This window comes from Lutra lutra, chromosome 1 (assembly GCF_902655055.1).
Source record: "Lutra lutra chromosome 1, mLutLut1.2, whole genome shotgun sequence".
NCBI lineage: Eukaryota > Metazoa > Chordata > Mammalia > Carnivora > Mustelidae > Lutra > Lutra lutra.
In genome coordinates this window covers 159496538-159518535 of record NC_062278.1, presented here as the reverse complement: position 1 = coordinate 159518535, position 21998 = coordinate 159496538, and the positions used below count along the sequence as shown (strand labels likewise).

Here is a 21998-nt window from a genome sequence, read left to right as displayed (position 1 = left end):
TCTACCCAAACCATCTTTAGCTTCCATCCAACTGACCCCCATCTTCAACAAAATAACCAAAAGGAGTTAAAATATTTAGCCTGTAAAAAAATAATGTAGTTAATGGCCTAGTGAGAATTTACTTCCCATAGAACATTTAATATCCAGAAATAAAGCTCCAGAAGCAGATACTATTCTTTCAAACTCGTTTCACTAAGAAACACAATTAACACACTAAAAAATCCATTTAGCTTACTGTAAAGTGTTATTCTCTGAATCTATTAAGAAGTTTATAGTTCTTGCTAAGCAACAGTATCAAGAGTAACTAAAAGAATTTCATTCATACACGTACTATTACCCTAAATGAATATTCAAGAAAGAAATCAGGCTGAATAAATACACGTGAAGGTAAGAACATTTAAGTTACATTGACTTTGCTAAGTTGAGTTGGGAAGCTAAATTTCTGTTTGGTTTTCTACTTAACAGGCAGCTCATTTATTTATTTATTTATTTATTTATTTTTTTAAAAGATTTTATTTATTTATTTGACAGAGAGAGAGATCACAAGTAGACGGAGAGGCAGGCAGAGAGAGAGAGGGAGGGAAGCAGTCTTCTTGCTGAGCAGAGAGCCCGACGCGGGACTCGATCCCAGGACCCCGAGATCATGACCTGAGCCGAAGGCAGCGGCTTAACCCACTGAGCCACCCAGGCGCCCCAGGCAGCTCATTTAAAACAGGTCTAGCTAAAGACTTGACACTAATAGATCACTTGAATGTTAAACAACTGCTCCAAAAAGCAATCTTAAAATAAACCGGTGTCAAATAGAAATGAGGTCTGAACGGCCAACTGCAAATGACCCAACTTAGATATAGGGTTTTGAGTTATGTTTACAAATTACAGTACATATGTGTATCATTAAGTGCATTCGGGTTGTAATTTCAGTCTAAGGAAGAATGCAACCCCCACGGCCCTGCAGTTTTCTAATAATCTGAAACCCCTGACTAGAAATGGCCTTTCTAAAAGTACAGCTGGGCAAACTCAGAAATAGCCTGCTGTTTCCTCTTCACTGGATGAGTCCTGGTTGTTGGAACCTTGGAAAATTACCCCACTAAAGGCAAAGTAGTCCCCTCAGCTCCTCACAGCACAGAAAAGGAGACTGGACTCCAAGGTGACACAAAGAAATTGAGATTTACGGCCGTAGGCTACAATGGTAGGGGCTGAAAGAGAGCCTAATGTGGTCCCTTGTTTTAAGAAGATAGAGCTTGAAATCCATAGTCATTAAATATATTCTCTAGCTTAGAGTGTGTGATTAGAGTTAGGACTAACATTCAACACCATGGACTCCTAATTCACTGCCCTTCCCATCCTATCATATTGCTTACTATTGGTTCACAAGACTACCTGAAAATGAAGTAGAAAGAAAAGATTACATTACAATTTTCCCAATGCATACATAACTATGCATACAAATGTAGGTATTTAAGCTTGTCTCTTTAAAAGGGAAGAAAACAGAATGTAATTCAAAGTTAAAAAAAATTTTTTTTTTTTTTTTTAGGGGCGCCTAGGTGGCTCAGTGGGTTGAGCCGCTGCCTTTGGCTCGGGTCATGATCTCAGGGTCCTGGGATTGAGTCCCGCATCGGGCTCTCTGCTCAGCAGGGATCCTGCTTCCCTCTCTCTCTCTCTCCCTCTGCTTGCCTCTCTGTCTACTTGTGATCTCTCTCTGTCAAATAAATAAATCTTTAAAAAAATTTTATTTTATTTATTTATTTATTTATTTTTTAAAAGATTTTATTTATTTGACAGAGATCACAAGTAGGCAGAGAGGCAGGCAGAGAGAGAGGGGGAGAAGCAGGCTCCCTGCTGAGCAGAGAGCCCGATGCGGGGCTCCATCCCAGGACCCTGAGATCATGACCTGAGCCGAAGGCAGAGGCTTAACCCACTGAGCCACCCAGGTGCCCCCAAAGTTTAAATTTTTAAAGAAGATTTTATTTGAGAGCTAAGCGCAGCAAGCAAAAGAACACAAGCAGGGGGAGGGGCAGAGGGAGAGGGACAAGCAGACTCCCCACTGAGCAGGGAGCCTGATGTGGGGCTTGATCCCAGGACCCTGAGATCATGACCTGAGCCCAAGGCAGCGGCCCAACCCACTGAGCCACCCAGGTGCCCCAAGTAATGTCCTTCTTAAAGGGATTTTTTTGACAAGCTTATGGTCAATATCCCTGTATTTCCAAGAGCTGTCTTTATGAGCCAGGCTGTCCTATGGCCACAGCCCCTGGCTGGGGCGGAGGGGTTTGGGGGATTGGGTATCTTCTCTCTGATGGAAGAAGCAAGGGCCCAAAGAAGGGAGGCACTGGCTAGTTATCTCCTCTGTGCAGAAGCTCCTCAGTGCTTAGCTCTGTGTTGTGAGATTTGGGTGACTTAATTATCTCTTTTGGCTTATTTGTACTATTTTAAAATGGCAATGAACATTCACTCATCAGCCGGACATAGTATTGCTTATGAAGAAAAGGACATTTAAGGCCTAGGTCTCCAGAGGCCTAAGAAAACCATCAGCTCAGGATCTATATGAACGAAAATCATGAAGTTTAATATCCATCTTCAAATGTTACACGGTTAAAGGTCAGGGCAAAACATAAACTCCTTAAAAGCAGAAGCCCACCATCTTTTGTTTCCTGCACTAACACTAGAGCAATTCCTCATCATCTGCACAGTAGGTGTTTAATAGGTAATCACTGAAGACCACAGATTTCAACATTTTTTGACTTACTGCTCCAGGCATCCAGACCTCTACCTGTCTTGTTGGCTGGCTGCCTCGCTGAAGAAGCCACCTCCTTCCCAGCTCCCATAGTCACAAGAGCCATCCTGCATGCTCTAGGGCCTAGTGTCTAGGATAGCCACACCTGAGGCAGGCTTGCTGGGAAAAGCCTGCCCTGGCCTCTCCCGACAGTAGGGGGCTATTACTGCTCCAGCCCACTGTCAAGCCCACTTTGGGTCCAGAAATCAGTCATGTAAGATGGCAACAGGTTTCTGCTGCCCAGGAAGTCCAAACTGCAGTTATATACCAAGTAAAAATATGGTTTCCTCGACTTGTACCTCTTTCCCCAGAAGATATCCTATAAAATCACAACAGGGTAGAAGATTCTAATAATAATCTTGCTTTTCAAAAATACTTAAATATGTCAACGCAGAACTCTGTGGCTGGCATTTGGATTAAGAGCTGTCAGGATTAAGCAAGTTTCATTGAACAAAACTAAAACTAACATTTATGGCCCCTCTTCCCTTAATGCCTCACAATCTACCCCAATGGCTCATCATCCCCACTCATCCTCCTTTTCCTCTAGGAAGCAACACTCCATTCTGCATAATTCCTACAGAGTGGTAACACTAGAAATACATATAGCTCTAATCTACTAAGCCCCTGGAGAAATCACTTTACTTTAGAGAGTTGTTACTTAAATACTGAACCTCCAACCCCCACCCCACTATTTCCTCGAGTCACTGTCCAATCTGCTTTACCAACCACACAGTGGATTTGACAGTTCATCAGACTGGAAGAACTATACCTCAAGGGAAGAGACACACTAGCTTCCCACCCCCCTATCCGCCCCACGCCATGGAGGATCTGACACAACCCCACACTCTCTTCTCTACATGTGGGAGGAGCTTGCTCTAGGTCCACAGAATGCAAACCCTCGGAAAGGAAGGAAAAAAAAGAAGAAAGAAATGAGGGTAGGGACTTTCCTTAAAGCATCAACTTACAGCAAGGCATAAAAGACTGGACATTAAAATCTGCCAAGCCACATATTCTGTGAGTTAAATGACTCTAAACCAAATGTCTGAAATAGTTTAACCCTTTTTAAAAGAGGCTAAAATGGGGGTAAATCTAGTCAGTCAAAATGTGTCAAAGGAAAATAAACTTATAAAGCAATCTTATAGCAAATATGTTTGAAAAATTGGCCCAAAAATTCCAATAAAGAATTTCTACCAGGGGAGGTGCCTGGGTGGCTCAGTTGGTTGGGCATCTGCCTTCAGCTCAGGTCATGGTCCCAGGGTCTTGGGACTGAGCCCCACAATGGGAGGCTAGGCAGGGAGCCTGCATTTTTTTTTCTCTTTCTCTCAAATGCATAAATAAAATCTTAAAATAATAATTATTTCTTCCAAGCTGAATATGGTACTAGATTATACTATTAAAAAAAAAAAAAAAATTCAGGCACCTGGCTGGCTCAGTTGGTAGAGCTCTTGATTCTTGATCTCAGGGTTGTGAGTTTGAGACCTATAGCAGGCATGGAGCCTACTTTAAAAAAAAGTCTTTCAAGCTATTTCCATTATCTACAGTAATTTTGAAATGTTAAACTTGTCAACTTTCAAATCTTATTTTTTTTTTTTAAGATTTTATTTATTTATTTGACAGAGACTCAGCGAGAAAAGGAATACATGCAGGGGGAGAGGGAGAAGCAAGCTCCCTTGCTGAGCAGGGAGCCTGATCTGGGGCTTGATCCCAAGACCCCGGGACCATGACTTGAACCCAAGGCAGAAGCCAAACAACTGAGCCACCCAGGAGCCCCTCAACATTCAAATCTTACGAAAATTCAAACATTTTTTTACTGCACATGTTTTGTAAACATTTTGCTTTTCTAATAACAATTCTGTACAAAAAGCAGCATACTCACAACACACCCCAAATCCAAAACAAATGGAATCCCAACAGAAAGAAGCTGAAAAAAGTTTTTTCAACCAAATCTAGCATCTCAATGTACCCAGTCCTAGTCTAGGCAGCAAATAAGATTCAGGAAGTCACAGACACAGCATTTTATATACAGAAGGGACCTGAATATCATCCAACCCAATTCACTTATTTGACAGAAAAGTAAGACCTATAGGGGTTAAAGGATTTGTCCAATGTCAGCATTGGCCATATGGGCTTCTATAGCAATGGCAGACCACGGAAGAATTACTTGAACCCTGCCAATATGAACACTACTGATGAGTGAAGGAAATGTCACATGTGCAGGTTCCTTCTTTGGTAGAATTGATTATAGATGCATACATTTTAGCAGGACCATATACTCTCTGTAAGAGCAACAGGATATTCAAAAGATTGTTAGCCATAATTCTGTTTTAGGTATGTCTTACCAGCTAAAATATAACCACTAAGCTAAAACCAAAAGAAACTGAGTTCCTTAGGTACACCAAAACTGACTATAATACTTATGTCATCAACAATTTGTTTGATTTATCCTCTCACAAAAACACTGGGTCATGGGAGGTCCCTGTAACTGAATGGGAAATCATTCACTAAGTGTTATATCAAATTCTAAATGAACTAATTAAAGTTTTATAATTTATACTTTAGAATAACTTAACTGGGTTTAATTAAATTTGATCTGAACACTTCCTTTTATCCATTTTTGAGCCTCTTATTAAAAAAAAAAAGACAATGAAATTTCATTTTTATTCTGTATGCTGTGATTTTAATTTCCCATGCAGACATTTGCCATGTGGGCCCCCAAATTATTTCCTACCCTTTTCCAGTTCTGTTACACTTTTTTCCAAGTTCTAGAGCAGCTCCATTTTAGTTTCACAAATTAAAAGTTCGGCTAACACCACAATCTCAGAATGAATAATGAAGATGTCCTACAATATGCAACATGTAAACATCAGTACATACCTAAGCCAGTTATTTTTTTTTTTTTTAAGATTTTATTTATTTATTTGACAGACAGAGATCACAAGTAGGCAGAGAGGCAGGCAGAGAGAGAGAGGAGGAAGCAGGCTCCCTGCAGAGCAGAGAGCCCGATGTGGGGCTCGATCCCAGGACCCTGGGATCATGACCTGAGCCGAAGGCAGAGGCTTTAACCCACTGAGCCACCCAGGCGCCCCGTACCTAAGCCAGTTATTAAACCACTGTGCAACAACAAAATGTTACTATATGACTAAGCCTATGAACTTACTTCTTTCCTGTTAATAAGGTACTAGCATGTGAAAGAATTAGGTTGAGTCCTTACTTTATATCATATATAAAAATTAACTGAAAAAGAGATAAAAGTCCTACATGTAACAGGTAAAACTATAAAACTCTTAAAGAAAACATAGGGGTTAAACCCTTATGACCTGGAATTTGGTGAAGGACTCTTAGATGGGACACAAAAAGCATGGTCAATAAAAGAAAAAAATAAGGGGTGCCTAGGTGGCTGTTATTTGGCTCTTGATTTCAGCTCCGGTCATGATCTCATAGGGTCCTGGGATTGGACCCATGTTGGGCTGCATGCTCATTGTGGAGTCTGCTTGAGGATTTCTCTCCCTCTGTTCCCCCATTTACATTCTCTAAAATAAATAAATCTTAAAAACAAAAAGGAAAAGAAAGAAATAGGGAAGTTGAACATCAAAATGAAAAACTTTTCCTTCAATTTTGTTTTTAAACCTCAATTAAAATGAAAAAACTTGGGGTGCCTGGGTGGCTCAGTGGGTTAAAGCCTCTGCCTTTGGTTCAGGTCATGATCCTGGGGTCCTGGGATCGAGCCCTGCATCGGGCACTCTGCTCAGTGGGGAGCCTGATTTCCCCCCTCTCTCTCTGCCTGCCTCTCTGCCTACTTGTGATCTCTGTCTGTCAAATAAATAAATAAAATCTTTAAACAAAAAAAATTAAAAACTTTTGTGATTCAAAGGCTACCTTCAAAAAAGTGAGAAGATGATCCATAGAACAGGGAAAAAAAATATTTGTAAATCATGTATCTGAAAAGAGTCTTATGTCTAGAATGTATAAAGCACTCTTAAAACTCAATAGTAAAAGGGTAATATAACCCAATTAAAAAAACAGGCAGAGGATCTGAATAAACATTTCTCCAAAGAAGACATACAAATGCCCAATAAGCACATGAAAAGAAGCTCAACATCATTAATTTTCAGGGAAATGTAAATCAAAGCAAATAAGATACCACTTCACACCTTCCACAATATATAATCAAAAAGATGGGCAATAACAAATATTAGTGAGAATGTGAACTGGAATACTCACACACTGCTGGTGGGATTATAAAATAGTACAGCCATTTAGAAAACATTCTGGCAATTCCTCAAGTGATTGAACAGAATTACTTTATGATCCAGCAATTCTACTTCTAGGTATCTACCCGAGAAACAGAAAAACATATGCCTGCACAAACATTTGTACACAAATGTAGCCAGCAGCATTATTCATAAGAGCGTAAAGACAAAAATAATCAAGGGGTGTCTGGCTGGCTTAGTCAGTAGAACAAGTGACTCTTGATCTCAGGATTTTTAAGTTCAAGCCCCACATTGGGTACAGATATTACTTAAAAAAATTCTTAAAAACGTATTTTTTTAGGGGGGCCTGGGTGGCTCAGTGGGTTAAAGCCTCTGCCCTCGGCTCAGGTTGTGATCCCAGGGTCCTGGAATCGAGCCCCGCATTGGGCTCTCTGCTCAGCAGGGAGCCTGCTTCCCTTCCTCTTTCTCTGCCTGCCTCTCTGCCTACTTGTGATCTGTCAAATAAATAATAAATCTTTAAAAAATAATTATAAAAAAAAAAAGATTTTATTTATTTGATAGAGGGAAAGAGAGGACAAGCAGGCAGAGTGGCTCCCTACTGAGCAAGGAGCTGGATATGGGACTTGATCCCAGGACTCTGGAATAAAGACCTGAGCCCAAGGCAGATGATTAACTGACTGAGCCACCCAGAAGTCCTGAAAATTTTTTTAAAAAAGGACAAACAATCCAAATGTCTTTTAATGAATGAAAGGATAAACAAAATGTGGTATATTTATAAAATGAAATACTATTCAGCTATAAAAACAAATATGATATATGCTACAATTTGGGTAAACCTCGAAAACATCCTCCGTGAAAGAGAAGGCAGTCATTAAAGCCCACGACACTGATTCCATTCATATGAAAGTCCAGAATAGAAAAATCTATAGAGCTAGAAAATAAATTATTTTTATTTTTTAAAAAGATTTTATTTATTTCTTTGAGAGAGAGAGAACATGAGAGGGGAGAAGGTCAGAGGGAGAAGCAGACTCCCCAAAGAGCTGGGAGCCCCATGCGGGACTTGATCCTGGGACTCCGGGATCATGACCTGAGCCGAAGGCAGTGGCTTAACCAACTGAGCCACCCAGGTGCCTCTAGAAAATAAATAGAGCTGGGGAGTAGACTGGTGCAAAGGGATGAGACCTAGAGAGTGTACAGTTTCTTTTGAGGTGATGAAAATGTTCTAAAATTGACTGTGGTAATGGCTGCACAATTCGGTGACTATACTTAAAGGGCAGTGGATGGAGCGCCTGGTGACTCAGTGGGTTGGGCCTCTGCCTTTGGCTCAGGTCATGATCTCAGGATCCTGGGATCAGGGAGCATGCGGTTCTCTGCTCAGCAGGGAGCCTGCCACCCCTCTCTCTCTGCCTGCCTCTGCCTCCTTGTGATCTCTGTCAAATAAATAAATAAAATCTTAAAAAAAACAACAGTGGATTGTAAATTTTAAATGGGGAGATTGCATGTTCTGTGAACTGTATCTCAATAAGTATTTTAAAAATTTAAGGTATCAGTAGAAGTCAATAAATGTTAAATAAGATCTTAAAAGTACACCCTTATAATATAGTCATTGTATAAGAAAATCATTATCTCTCAAATGCATGTGGCAACATTAATACTTAAAGCAGATGGTCAAAATATCAATCCTGCACAAGTGTCTACATTTTTTTTTAAAAAAGAGTTAATTTATTTGAGAGAGTGAGTGAACGATAGAGTGAGTGTGGGCACGTGAGCAAGGGGAGGGGCAGAGGGTGAAGAAGCAGAATCCCCCACTGATTGGAGAGCCTGACACAGGGTTCACTCCCAGCACCCTGGGATCATGACCTGAGCTGAAGGCAAGCGCTTAACCATGCTCCTACTGTCTACATTTTTTTTTCCTAAAGATTTTATTTATTTGACAGAGAGAGAAACAGTGAGAGAGGGAATAGAAGCAGGGGGAGTGGGAGAGGGAGAAGCAGGCTTCCTGCTGAGTGGGGAGCCTGATGTGGGGCTCAAACCCAGGACCCTGGGATCATGACCTGAGCTGAAGGCAGACGCTTAATGTACTTAAAATAGTTTTAATGTATTTAAAATAATCCACTAGGGGCGCCTGGATGGCTCAGTGAGTTAAAGCCTCTGCCTTCTGCTCAGGTCATGATCTCAGGGTCCTGGGATCAAGCCCCACATCCGGCTCTCTGCTCAGTGGGGAGCCTGCTTCCTCCTCTCTCTGCCTGCCTCTCTGCCTACCTGCGATCTCTGTCAAATAAATAAATAAAATTTAAAAAAATAAAGTAAAATAATCTACTATATCTATCATTTCAACATATCATCAATATAAAAAATTTTACATTGTTTTTGGTAATAAGTTTTTTTTTATTTTATTTTATTTTTTTTTTTTTTAAAGATTTTATTTATTTATTTGTCAGAGAGAGAGAGGGAGAGAGAGCAAGCATAGGCAGACAGAATGGCAGGCAGAGGCAGAGGGAGAAGCAGGCTCCCTGATGAGCAAGGAGCCCGATGTGGGACTCGATCCCAGGACGCTGGGATCATGACCTGAGCCGAAGGCAGCTGCTTAACCAACTGAGCCACCCAGGCGTCCCTGGTAATAAGTTTTGAAATCCCTGTTGTACCATACACTTAAACAGTGTTCCTTTCATGTGCTTAGTAGTGACCTGGTAAGTAGCTTTGGTACAGGATTCTGTAAACTTAGGGTCTGCAGAATACATGCTAAATACAAAATGGTTTTTGTGTTGTTAAGAAAATGAAATTTTCCACGTCCTGCTACTTCATAAGTGATATGTAAAGGAAACTGACCATGTATTAATCATTAGTGGTTAAATTATATTTCCCAAAAGAATATATTTTTATTTTATTTTTTTTATTTAAGATGGAGGGAGAAAGAGGGAGAGGAAGTGAGAGAGCACAGAGGGAGAAGTGGACTCCTGCTAAGCAGAGAGAGCCTGATGTAGGGCTCAATCCCAGAACCCTGAGATATGACCTAAGCCAAAGGCAGATGCTTAACTGATTGAGTGATCCAGGCACCCCTCAAAAGAATATACTTAGAATTATATTAATTTTTGTAAGATTTCAAAATACCTTAACATTTTATCTTTTTTTTTTCCAAAAAAAAAAAAAAATTTTTTTTTAAAAGATTTATTTATTTGACGGAGAGAGAGAGAGAGATCACAAGCAGGCAGAGAGGCAGGCAGAGAGAGAGGGGGAGAAGCAGGCTCCCTGCTGAGCAGAGAGCCCGATGCGGGGCTCCATCCCAGGACCCTGAGATCATGACCTGAGCCGAAGGCAGAGGCTTAACCCACTGAGCCACCCAGGCGCCCCTTTTTTTTTCAAAATTTTTTTAGTGATCTCTACACCCAACATGGGGCTCAAACTCACAACCCTGAGATCAAAACTCACATGCTCTACTGACTGAGCCACCCAGATCCCCCAATACATTGTAATTTTAATGAGATATAATTTATATATACTAAAATGCATCACTTTAAGTGTACAGTTTGATGAATTCGAATATATACATGTAACCTCCAGCCCAATTAAGATACCGAACATTTCTATCACTGCAGAAAGATTCTTCAAGTTAATTCCTCCCAACCACTGCTCTGATTTCAATCAACATAATTCAGTTTAGTATAGCTTTGCCTGTCATATAAATGGCATAAATGGAATCATACAGTAGTTTTGAGATTCATTCATATTGATGTTGTGTATCAATAATTTGTTGCTTTTTATAGTTGAATAGTATTCCAGCGTATACAGTGGTTATAATTTAGTTATCTGTTCTCTTCCTAATGGTTACATGGACTATTTCTAGTTTTTCTCTATAAAGCTGCTATGATTTATTGTATGCACAAGTTTTCATTTATCTTGGGTAAATACCTAAAAATAGAATCACTTTTAATTTTGAAAATTTTAAGTCACAGCATTTACTTAATTTAAGGCTGTAGAATGTGTGCACACACGTGTGTGTGTGCATGTGTTTTCCTAACTGAATGAAACTGATGTTTTTGCAGAGCTCTGAATGATTCAGGAACAATACTCTAACAGTGTTCATCTGTTCATCTGAGCCTCACAATTAAAATGCTTAGTTGATTTCTGAGACACTTCCTGATGTGGAGCAAATTTCTGTTTTGTGAGAATATTATTCTGAAAAATATCTTAATTCTAATATAGAATCTCAATTGCTTCAGGTGTCATCTGTCTTCAAAAACATACTTGAAACTTGGTTAGAATGAACATTTTTTAGAAGCCATCTTCATTTATATACAAATGAAAAAAAAAAAATGAAAGTACTCAAGAGGCTGTGAACCCATACCGTAAGAAGTGGCCAGTAGAACACTCATGATAATTTACTGCATATTAGTTATGCTGGAAATAGGAAATGAGGTTTTACATTGCTGTCTTGAGTATCATAGGGCACAAGGGGTCAAATATAATAGTCCATAAAAACTAAACTATACACTAGTCACACACATTTCCAATCACATAAAGAATTCAGGTCAGAAATAGATGAAATCTCTAAGAATTGCATGATTTTAACAGAAAACCAATGTACTCAGTCTCCTTCCTTCTACAGAAGACAGCTGGCTCTTGCCACAGAACTGCCCTTTAACACGCCCAACTGTATTATGAGCTTTTATAGCTTTGAAAATTACGACACAAATCTTTTAGAACTCCCTCCCTGCACCATTTGTCTCCACATTACCATTACTACTGTCTTGCATAGCAGCTCTTTTTATAAATCTACCCTAAGGCTCCTTCCATCTTGTTCCATTTCCTTTCTCCCATCTGCTCCATAAGAAGAAAGGTTAATATATACCAGCAAACCCAACCTTACCTCACTTTATGAGATGGAATTCCCTATGGAGACCCTTTACCCCTTTCCACGAAAATAAGGAAGTAATTTTATTTTCTCTAAAAATCATCAATCCTACTAGGGCACATGGAAAGCAAAGAGTTATGCCATGAAGGGAACAAAATTCAGAGAGGGATTATGCCACTCTGCACATACCCTTCTCTTTAATGCCACTTTCAAAAGGAAAAATTAATTTTACACAGGTCTGCAGCTGTTCAGCCATTAGAGAATAATATACTTGTTAAATGGCATAAAGCCATCCTAAGATTAGTACTCAAAAAAAATTGTAAAAATTAAATCAAATTTAAAAATTGTTTAAAATACCTGATTCATTAAGGATTCTCCTTAAAAACTGTGTATAATGATATTCACTGCAGTATTTGTAACATCAAAGACTGAAACACTAAAAACAGCTAAATAGGGGTGCCTGGGTGGCTCAGTGGGTTAATCCTCTGCCTTCGGCTCAGAGGTCATGATCTCAGGGTCCTGGGATCAGGCCCCGGGTTGGGCTCTCTGCTCAACAGGGAGTCTGCTTCCCCCTGCCTCTCTGCCTACTTGTGATCTCTCTCTCTCTCTGTCAAATAAATAAGATCTTAAAAACAAAACAAAACAAAACAAAAACACAGCTAAATATAAAGGAATGATAAAGTATGTCATATCCATATAATGCAATTCTATTGGTTGGCCCTCAGGGAAGATGTTGGAAACAGAGGACTGGGATAGGTCAAATTTTACTTATACCATACCACATCTTTTTTCATTTTAAGATTTTATTTTTAAGTAATCTATATACCTTAACAGAGAACTCAAACTTCATGACCCTGAGATCAAGAGTCACACATTCTTCTGACTGAGCCAGCCAGGCATCCTATACTCTATAACTTTTTGTACTGAGATTTTTATCACACACAATAACCTACTAAAAATAGATGAATCCCTTAGATAAATATAAAATGTTGGTGGCCCCATAAAGAGAGATATCTCTAGAAAACATTAGGAATACTGAAGGAAAAACAGTACATTTTTTGGGCAAATTAAAGCATTTCCCCTAATACCATACTGGCTGAGCATTATAATCCACCTCTTTCCCACCAGCTCACTTTATACCAAGTATAGTCTAGGCTTTACTTAATTTGCTTTGTTTTTACAAAATTTCATTTAGGACAAAAATCTAGCATGGTGAGTTTTAGTAATATGGTTGGAATTTGACTGCTTTTTTAAAATTCAATTTTATTTCACTCAGAAGCAACATTCTTCTGTATTATTTTGTTAATGCTGTTGTTTCACTGCTAATTTTTTTTTTTTAAAGATTTATTTATTTGAGAGAGAGAGAAAAAGAGCATGTGCATGAGGGAAGCAAACTCCATGCTAAGTGCAGATCACGACCCAAACAACTTAACCGACTGAGCCATAGAGGTGTCCCTTTACTGGTAATTTGTTACAGTACTTTTATTTCCTTGTTATCTTATGGGTCATCCGAGAATTCAAGAAATTTTAATATAACTAAAGATTACTGAAGAAACTTTTTTTTTTTTTTTTTAAGATTTTTTTTTTGAGAGAGAGAGACAGCAAGACAGAGCACAAGCAGTGAGAAGAGGGAGAGGCAGGTTCCCCACAGAGCAGAAAGCCCGGTGCAGTGCTCGACCCCAGGATCCTGGGATCATGGCCTGAGCCGAAGGCAGATACTCACAGACTAAGCCACCAAGGCGCCCCAAGGAAACATGTAATTAACTTTGTCAAATTTTCAAAAACCAAAACTTTACTTTCAAAATCTTAAATGACCAATTCATTTCTAACTGAACTTAAGATTTAATCCTCCATATAATCAGAGGATTAATTCCTTCCTCCTGATAATAAAACTCAGGACAGAGAGGGGTATTAATGCAAAGAGGGAATTTCTGGTATACCTCAATAGCATAAAATAAAGAAATAAAAAGTTGTTGTCTAGGGACGCCTGGGTGGCTCAGTTGGTTGGACGACTGCCTTCGGCTCAGGTCATGATCCTGGAGTCCCCGGATCGAGTCCCACATCGGGCTCCCGGCTCTGCGGGAGTCTGCTTCTCTCTGTGACCTTCTCCTTGCTCATGCTCTCTCTCACTGTCTCTCTCTCAAATAAATAAATAAAATCTTAAAAAAGTTGTTGTCTAGGTGAGAATGGTGCATAGAGCCCTGTGCTCATGGACAGCAATGCCCTGTCATAAACACACTGATCTGACAGGATATGATCAGGAAAGGGCACATCTTGGGGGCATCTGGGTGGCTCAGTCAGTTAAGCGTCTGACTCTTGATTTCAGCTCAGGTCATGATCTTGGGGTTGTGGGACTGGGCCCTGTGTCAAGGCTCTGCACTCAGTGTGGAGTCTGTTTGAGATTCTCTCTCCCTCTGCCCCTCCTCCTGCCCGCACAAGCACCCTCTCTCCTTTTCTCTCTCTCACACACAAAACAAACAAATGTATAACTTACTAATTAATGAATGATTATAATTATTATAATTAATGAATCCCTTCTCTTTCAAAATAAATGAATAAAAATCTTAAAAAGAAAAATGAAAAGGGCACATCTTTATTTAAATGGGGGAAAAAAGAGAGAGAGAGAGAGAAAAGAATACATCCACCGGCCAATCTTCCTCCAAAAATACTAGGTATGCAAGGAGGGGCATTGCTAAAATTAATGAAATATCTTCCTTCTTAAAGAATTAGAAAAAACAGATACCACAAAAGAAAATAAAAATCATCAGTTATTCCACCATTTAGAAATAACCACCATGAAGGTTTTGACATAGATCCCTCTAATTATTTTATGCAAATAAATATATACATGTTATTTTATAAAAATATAATTTTAAACTGTTTAGACCTAAAATCTTAACATTTTATAGTTGTTTCATGTTTGATCTGAAAGTTAAATGAAGTTAATCAAATGAATTATACTATGAAAAATTACACACAGTAAAGATAGATCCCTACCTTAATTCATTTCTATAAAATACATTCTAGATGAAACATATTTAGATTGGTGGTTGTGACAATGCTAGAACACATGGGTGAATTATTTTCTCATCCTTGGAGGCAAGAAGGCCTTTCTATTCATTACATGAATACTTATGAAATTCTGTTTTACAACTAAGGCCAATTTCTATAATATATAAGAACTCTTATAAAAAAAAAGGATGAAAATCCCAGTATGAAAATGGTAAATTCTACAAATAGGCGGTTCACAGAAAAAGAAATGCAAGCCATTAGTAAACCTTGGCATCAGACTGAGCACCTTGAGCAGACTGAAAGAAATGCAAAATTTTAAAGTGATGTAAATTTTCACTTCTCAGGGTACTATCACAAGAAAAAAAGGGACACCCGAAATATCACCACCTATTAACTAAGCTACTAATTAATATCATTTTCTCCTAAGTGTTGGACATCTGCTTTAAAAAAAAAAAATATTTATTTGAGAGAGACAGAGAGCATGCCAGTTGGGGGAGGGGCAAAGTGAGAGGGGGACAGAAGTAGACTCCCCACTGGGTGTGGAGCCCCATGTGGGGTTTTGATTGCACAATCAAATATCAGACCTGAGCTGAAATCAAGAGTTGGACACTCAACTTACTGAGCCACTGAGGTGCTCCTCACCATCTACTTTTGTTTTCTTTGTTTAATTTTATTTATTTATCTGCTAGAGAGAGAGAGAGCACTTGCACAATCAGGTAGAGTAGAAGTTAGAGGGAGAGGGAGATTCAGGCTCCCCAATGAGCAAGGAGCCGGACACTGGGCTCAATCCCAGGACTCTGGGATCACAACCCGAGCTGAAGGCAGTTGCTTAACCAACTAAGCTACTGAGGCACCCCTTATTTTTGAAGACAGTGATTTTTCCCTCTATCTCTAATTTCTCTGTACCTTTCACAAGGCTAGCACTGTTAAGAAAAAAATGGGAATAAATGCAATGTTTCCAAAAGTAATCCATCAATTTACAATGCTACCAGCAACATATATACGTTTAAATGTACTTTTGTCAATTTTGTGCAGTAGGCAAAAACATAAGAAATCATAGCTCTTAAAAAATAGTAATAATTCTGGGGCGCTTGGGTGGCTCAGTGGGTTAAAGCCTCTGCCTTTGGCTCAGGTCATGATCCCAGGGTCCTGGGATCAAGCCCTGCATCGGGCTCTCTGCTCAGCAGGGAGCCTGCTTCCTCCTCTCTCTCTGCCTGCTTCTCGGCCTACTTGTAATCTCTGTCAAATAAATAAAATCTTTAAAAAAAAAAAAGTAATAATTCTAATAAAAGAAATAATGGCTCTTTTCATTTTAATTTGCAATTCTATTACTGAAATCATTTTTTTAAAAAGATTTTATTTATTTGACAGAGAGAGAGATCCCAAGTAGGCAGAGAGGAGGGGGAAGCAGGCTCCCTGCCGAGCAGAGAGCCAGACGCAGGGCTTGATCCCAGGACCCTGAGATCATGACCTGAGTGGAAGGCAGAGGCTTAACCCACTGAGCCACCCAGGTGCCCCCTACTGAAATCATTTTTAAAAGTAATGCTGTATCCTTCAGCCTAGCTCCAGAAATAATATGAAGAAATTATGGTCAAAATATATCAAATTAGTTGAAAGATAAATTTATAGACTTAAAGTCAGCTAACTCTAAGAGTAAAAATGAAGAAAATCACACTCAGACTCATCATAGTCTAATTGCTAAAAAACAGAGGTAATCCATAGATAGAAAAATGGCACCTCCGTACAATGACTATAAACTTCTTATCACAAATAACAGAGGGTGAAGATAATGTAGTGACTTCTTCAAAGAACTCAGTGAAAGGAAAAACAAACTACCAACCGAGAGTTCTATTTTTAGCAAAAATATCCTCTAAGAATGAACATGAAATAAAGACAATTGTAGATTTATTTATTTATTTACTTATGGACACAGAGAGAGACAGCCAGAGAGGGAACACAAGTAGAGGGAGTGGGAAAGGGAAAGGCAGGCTTCCTGCCAAGGAGGGAGCCCAGTGTGGGGCTCAATCCCAGGACCCTGGAATCATGACCTGAGCCAAAGGCAGATGCTTAACAACTGAGCCACCCAGGCACCCAACAACTGTAGATTTAAACAGCTAAAAGTATAAAAACAAAAACCAAAAAACCTAGGAAAATTAAGACCTATATTGTAAGAAATGTTGAAAGAAGAGCCTCAGAATGAAGAAAAATGGTATCTTATGGAAACCAGAATCAGCTGAAAGTGGTAATTATGTTGCTGAATATAAAAAATGGCTTTTCTCTTTCAAGATTTTATTTTTTTAAAGATTTTATTTATTTATTTGACAGAGAGAGACACAGTGAGAGCGGGAACACAAGCAGGGGGGAGTGCACAAGGGAGACGCAGGCTTCCCGCTGAGCGGGGAGTCCGATGTGGGGCTAGATCCCAAGACTCTGGAATCATGACCTGAGCTGAAGGCAGCCACTTAATGACTAAGCCACCCAGCACCCATCAAGATTTTAAGTAATCTCGGGGCGCCTGGGTGGCTCAGTGGGTTAGGCCGCTGCCTTCGGCTCAGGTCATGATCCCAGGTCCTGGGTTCGAGCCCCACATCGGGCTTTCTGCTCAGCAGGGAGCCTGCTTCCTCCTCTCTCTCTGCCTGCCTCTCTGCCTACTTGTGATTTCTCTCTGTCAAATAAATAAATAAAATCTTTAAAAAAAAAAAAAAAAAAAAAAAGATTTTAAGTAATCTCTACACCCAACATGGGGCTCAAACTCAGAACCCCAAGATCAAGAGTTGCATGCTCCACCAACTGAGCCAGTGAGGCACCCTAGAAGTATTCTTAGCAAAATATTAATAAATTGAATCCAACAATTTATAAAAAAAATAACACATTCTGACTAGCAGGGTTTATCACAAGATTGAAAGGTTGGTTTAAGGGCACCTGAGTGGCTCAGTGAGTTAAACCTCTGCCTTCGGCTCAGGTCATGATCCCAGGGTCCTGGGATCGAGCCCTGCATTGGGCTCTCTGCTCAGCGGGAAGCCTGCTTCTCCCTCTCTTTCTCTGCCTGACTCTCTGCCTACTTGTGATCTCTGTCAAATAAATTAAAAAAAAAAAAAAAAAAAAGGTTGGTTTAACATTGGACATTCCATCAATGTAATTCATAACATTAACAAAGATTGGAAATAAGGTACACTAGTTGCTATACTAATTTTGTTTAGATACTCACTTTAAGTTTTCTAATTCTTGTTTTCTCAATGGAGAAGAAGGTGGAGCTGGAATGAATTTATCTCCGTCATGGCTTTTACTGCTAAAATAAAGATAGACTCTAAATTATGAAAAGCAAATAAACAATTAAATATAAAATTGTTTCTCTCTCCCCACTCACATGCAATTGTTTATGCCAAACATAAAGAAGAGCCAAAAACAACAAATGCAAAATGCTTAGTAGGCTGGTATCACCAGTGTGTTAAAGGTATACTGTATTTCAGTTTCTTTCCCCCAGTACAAAATAGTGTTTCTAAAAATTTCTAATTGTAAATAGTATCTCTACAAAGGAAACGACTCCTGTATTTTCACACGTTTCTTGGTCTTCTGATTGCTTTTTATCAACTACAGTAAAACATAACCCCCTGATGGAGGAAAAAAACAAAACCCCCCGTAATTTTGTTCCAAATTTTCTTTAATACATATATTTCTATCAAAATCAAGAAAAGACACTGGAATGAAACACTTCAATTTAAAGGTGCCATGTGCAAAAAGAACTTTATATATAATGGTGTTTTATTATTATCAGAAGTTCTTTTAATTTCTAGAGACTGGTTAATATTTAACTTATACTAAAAAACTAGAATCTAACAGAAATATTCTGGAGGTTAATGGTTTATGGGATATTACGAGAAAAGGCATAGGTTAAGAAGAAAGGAGAAGTTTTAGGATTTAGGTATTTTAACAAACGTAAAAACTCTGAGAGCAACAGGATTTCTTTACAAATATTCCTCCTGTTAAAGAAAAGCTGTTTCTTTCCACTTTTCTAAGGTTCTCTCCTCAGTCTTCAAATTATTTCTCTCTTCCAGAAATACTTAACATTCATACTTTCCTTTCTTATTATTCAAAACAGGGGATTTAGGAAATTCAGGCTCCAGATTTTAGGAATTCATCTAAAGGACAAAGAGGCTTACTGATGAAGTCCTAAGGGGTTTCACCAAAGGGGGCCAAAGGGATTAGAATACCTGCAAGTTTCACTGCTTTCACTGCTTTCCGTGTTCCCACCTAATTGATTACTATTTTTAGACCCATTTTCCTGCTTTGGATCTTGCTGTTCTTCGGGTAAGAGCAACAAGGCATTTCTGAGACAAATGGCTGCAAACTCCATACTGGCTACAGGAATGGCTGAAGACTGTCCATCACTTAAAAAAACAAAACCAAATTAGCTAAGTAAATAACTTAAAAATAAATAAGACTTTTCTAGTATCAGGAAAAAAACCAATAGAATTGTGAATGAAAATTTGCTGACAGGTAGAAATATGAAAAAAAGCAGTTACAAGAGAATCCTAAAGAACCTAAATCCTAAATATTACATATAAAATTTTAAAACATATGAATAATATATAGCAAGTACACACATCACATAAATTGTATCTCTAGGAATGGGATTAAGGATGGAAACCAGTTTAAAGGTTATCTGTAATGTTGCTTTTAATGTAACAGAAGAGTTATAGACAAGGAAGATTATAGTGAGGACCAGGGCAAGTACAGTAAGAATTGGAAAGAACGTAGATAATCACATTTGAGTCTCATTTTGGTTGATCTCATTTTGAAAATACTTCAAAGTTTTGTCTTATAATTTTTTTGAGATTTTATGTAACCTTCTATTCTTCAATACACCAAACTAACCTTTATTAGGAAAAAAAAAGGTGAAAAGCAGTAGTAATTTTGAAATTGTAGGAAGATGATCCTTCATCTTAAGCCTTTAAAAGAAAAGTGCTTTATAGTTGAAATAAACTAAGACCAAACTATTGTGTGCCAGTTACTATTATTAAAACTTTTAAATGGCAGTGGAACAATTTTATTTTTTGGAAAAGTAAAACTACAGCAAATTTTTTACAAAGCTTACTACTTTAGGGACGCCTGGGTGGCTCAGTGGGTTAAGCCGCTGCCTTCGGCTCAGGTCATGATCCCAGCGTCCTGGGATCGAGTCCCACATCGGGCTCCTCGTTCTGTGGGGAGCCTGCTTCTCCCTCTGCCTCTGCCTGCCACTCTGCCTGTGCTCGCCCTCTCTCTCTGACAAATAAATAAAATCTTAAAAAAAAAAAAAAAAGCTTACTACTTTAGAAATAACAGCAACTCCAAATTGGAATCTTTATACAAGATAAAAATGTTCGTATTTAAAAGTTATTGAAGGTTTACATGTGACAGCTTTATAATGCTTTGGTTACTTTGTGTATTATTAGTACTTTTCTTTCTAAATACTAAGAATTAGTTTTAGGGACTATAAGAGAACACCTAAATAAAAAGCATCAATGATAAATTATATAATAAATTATATAAAAAGGAAACATCAAGATGCCCTCTTCTGGACATTGTGAATAATGGTACTGAATAGACCAGGGTCTCTTAGGCCATCAACAGTTTCAGCACAGATGTGATAAAATGAAATCCTGTATCAGGTAATACTCACTGTGAACCTATACACGGGGATGTATTTGTTGAAGTAGCAATAAAATCTAGCTACAAAGTGGTTCCTCCCATGAAGTGATAAGTCTTTTGCATATTTTTATACATAAATAATATTATGTGAAACAATGTTAAATATCTAGACTTCCTCTTTGCAAAATACTTACTTATATACAGTATTCTGTATGGACTGTGATGCTAGAACTATTTTACGATGATAGCCTTGACCAACAATAGACTGTACAATTCCTTTCTTACTCGGAAGGCCTTTAGTTTCTTGTTCAGCAGTCTACAAAATACAAATAATTTCCAATTAATTTAATGCAATTGTAAGACAGAATATGAAAAATGATCTAATACTTTTCCAGTTACTCTAAGGAAGTTCCTAAGATCCACTGATGTGGAGAGAAGGATGCTCCATACTGAAGGGTAGTTAGTACATGAAACAGGAGGTCTGTGATACATGCCGTATTTTAATATGAAGTCTGAGGTAATACTAAGGAAAAAAGGCAATTCAAGAATGACTCAAGCATTTCTTTAGAACATTCTATATCCCAGGGACCATGCTGCATATTACAGTACTTTGACATCAGAGTAAGGAAACACAGGAGAGCCACAAAAACTCAATGAAAAAGGGAAACAGCTCTATTTTCCAAAACACAAATCTTGTCCTTCTTCATTGGTAGCATTAAATTGTCAACAACTTCCAAACTTGGACAAGCTATATGTTGAAATTTACATGGGCTCAATTCTTGCCTTCTAGGAAATTAAAATCCTAAAACCCTGTAAAAGAAAACAGTAAAAGCTACTTACACATATATAGTATTTTAGGATATTTCACTAAGATGCATCATCTTACTATGGCAAGTTAATGGTGGGTGTCAGCTGCCTTTACCGTCCCTTTCACTCAAAGTCTGAGTTACCTGCAGTGGATTTCCAATTAGTCATATAAAGTCAGGCAGATTCTCATATTCAGGAATAAACTGGAGCCAATCCATATGAACTCAGAGCTAAACTCTGCCCTGCAGAAAGTCCTTCTCTAAGCATAATGTTTCTGTACTGTTACTTGTTGTTCCTACTATAAGTTTATTATGGTTGTACTTCTATTTATGACTTCTAATAAAACAAGGACTCACTTGCATATTCATTTTAAACAAAAATAATACACAGTGCTTAAAAAATACAACATGCTTAAAAATACAACAAAACTGTTCTAAGTAAAAAATATTTTAAAAAGATTTTACTTATTTATTTGAGAGATAGGGAGAGGGAGAGAGAATCTGAAGCAGACTCCACACTAAGCACAGAGTCCAATGAGGGGCTCGATCCCACAACCGTGAGATCATGACCTGAGTGGAGACCAAAAGTTGGACCGTTAACCGAATGAACCACCCAGGTGCCTCTCTGATTGGAAATTTTGTGTCGAGGAGGTAGCCAAGCAACATTAATGAAAAATTACAGAATGTGGATATTCTGAACCAGTACTGGGAGGGACTTC

General features: G+C 38.5%; 1 protein-coding gene across 5 annotated transcripts in view; it reads right to left on the bottom strand.

The window, feature by feature from the left end:
* Window positions 1-21998, bottom strand: part of CNOT10 (CCR4-NOT transcription complex subunit 10) — a 74572-nt gene that overhangs the window by 10317 nt on the left and 42257 nt on the right. For 3 of the 5 annotated variants that reach the window (XM_047741473.1, XM_047741459.1, XM_047741465.1), the window contains exons 11-13: window positions 20668-20789; window positions 19057-19233; window positions 18054-18134 (exon numbers count right to left, since the gene is read on the bottom strand). In XM_047741473.1, coding sequence (XP_047597429.1) covers window positions 18054-18134; window positions 19057-19233; window positions 20668-20789 — 380 coding nt within the window. The remainder of the gene's footprint in view (window positions 1-18053; window positions 18135-19056; window positions 19234-20667; window positions 20790-21998) is intronic. The other 2 variants (XM_047741463.1, XM_047741471.1) reach the window with 1 other exon arrangement.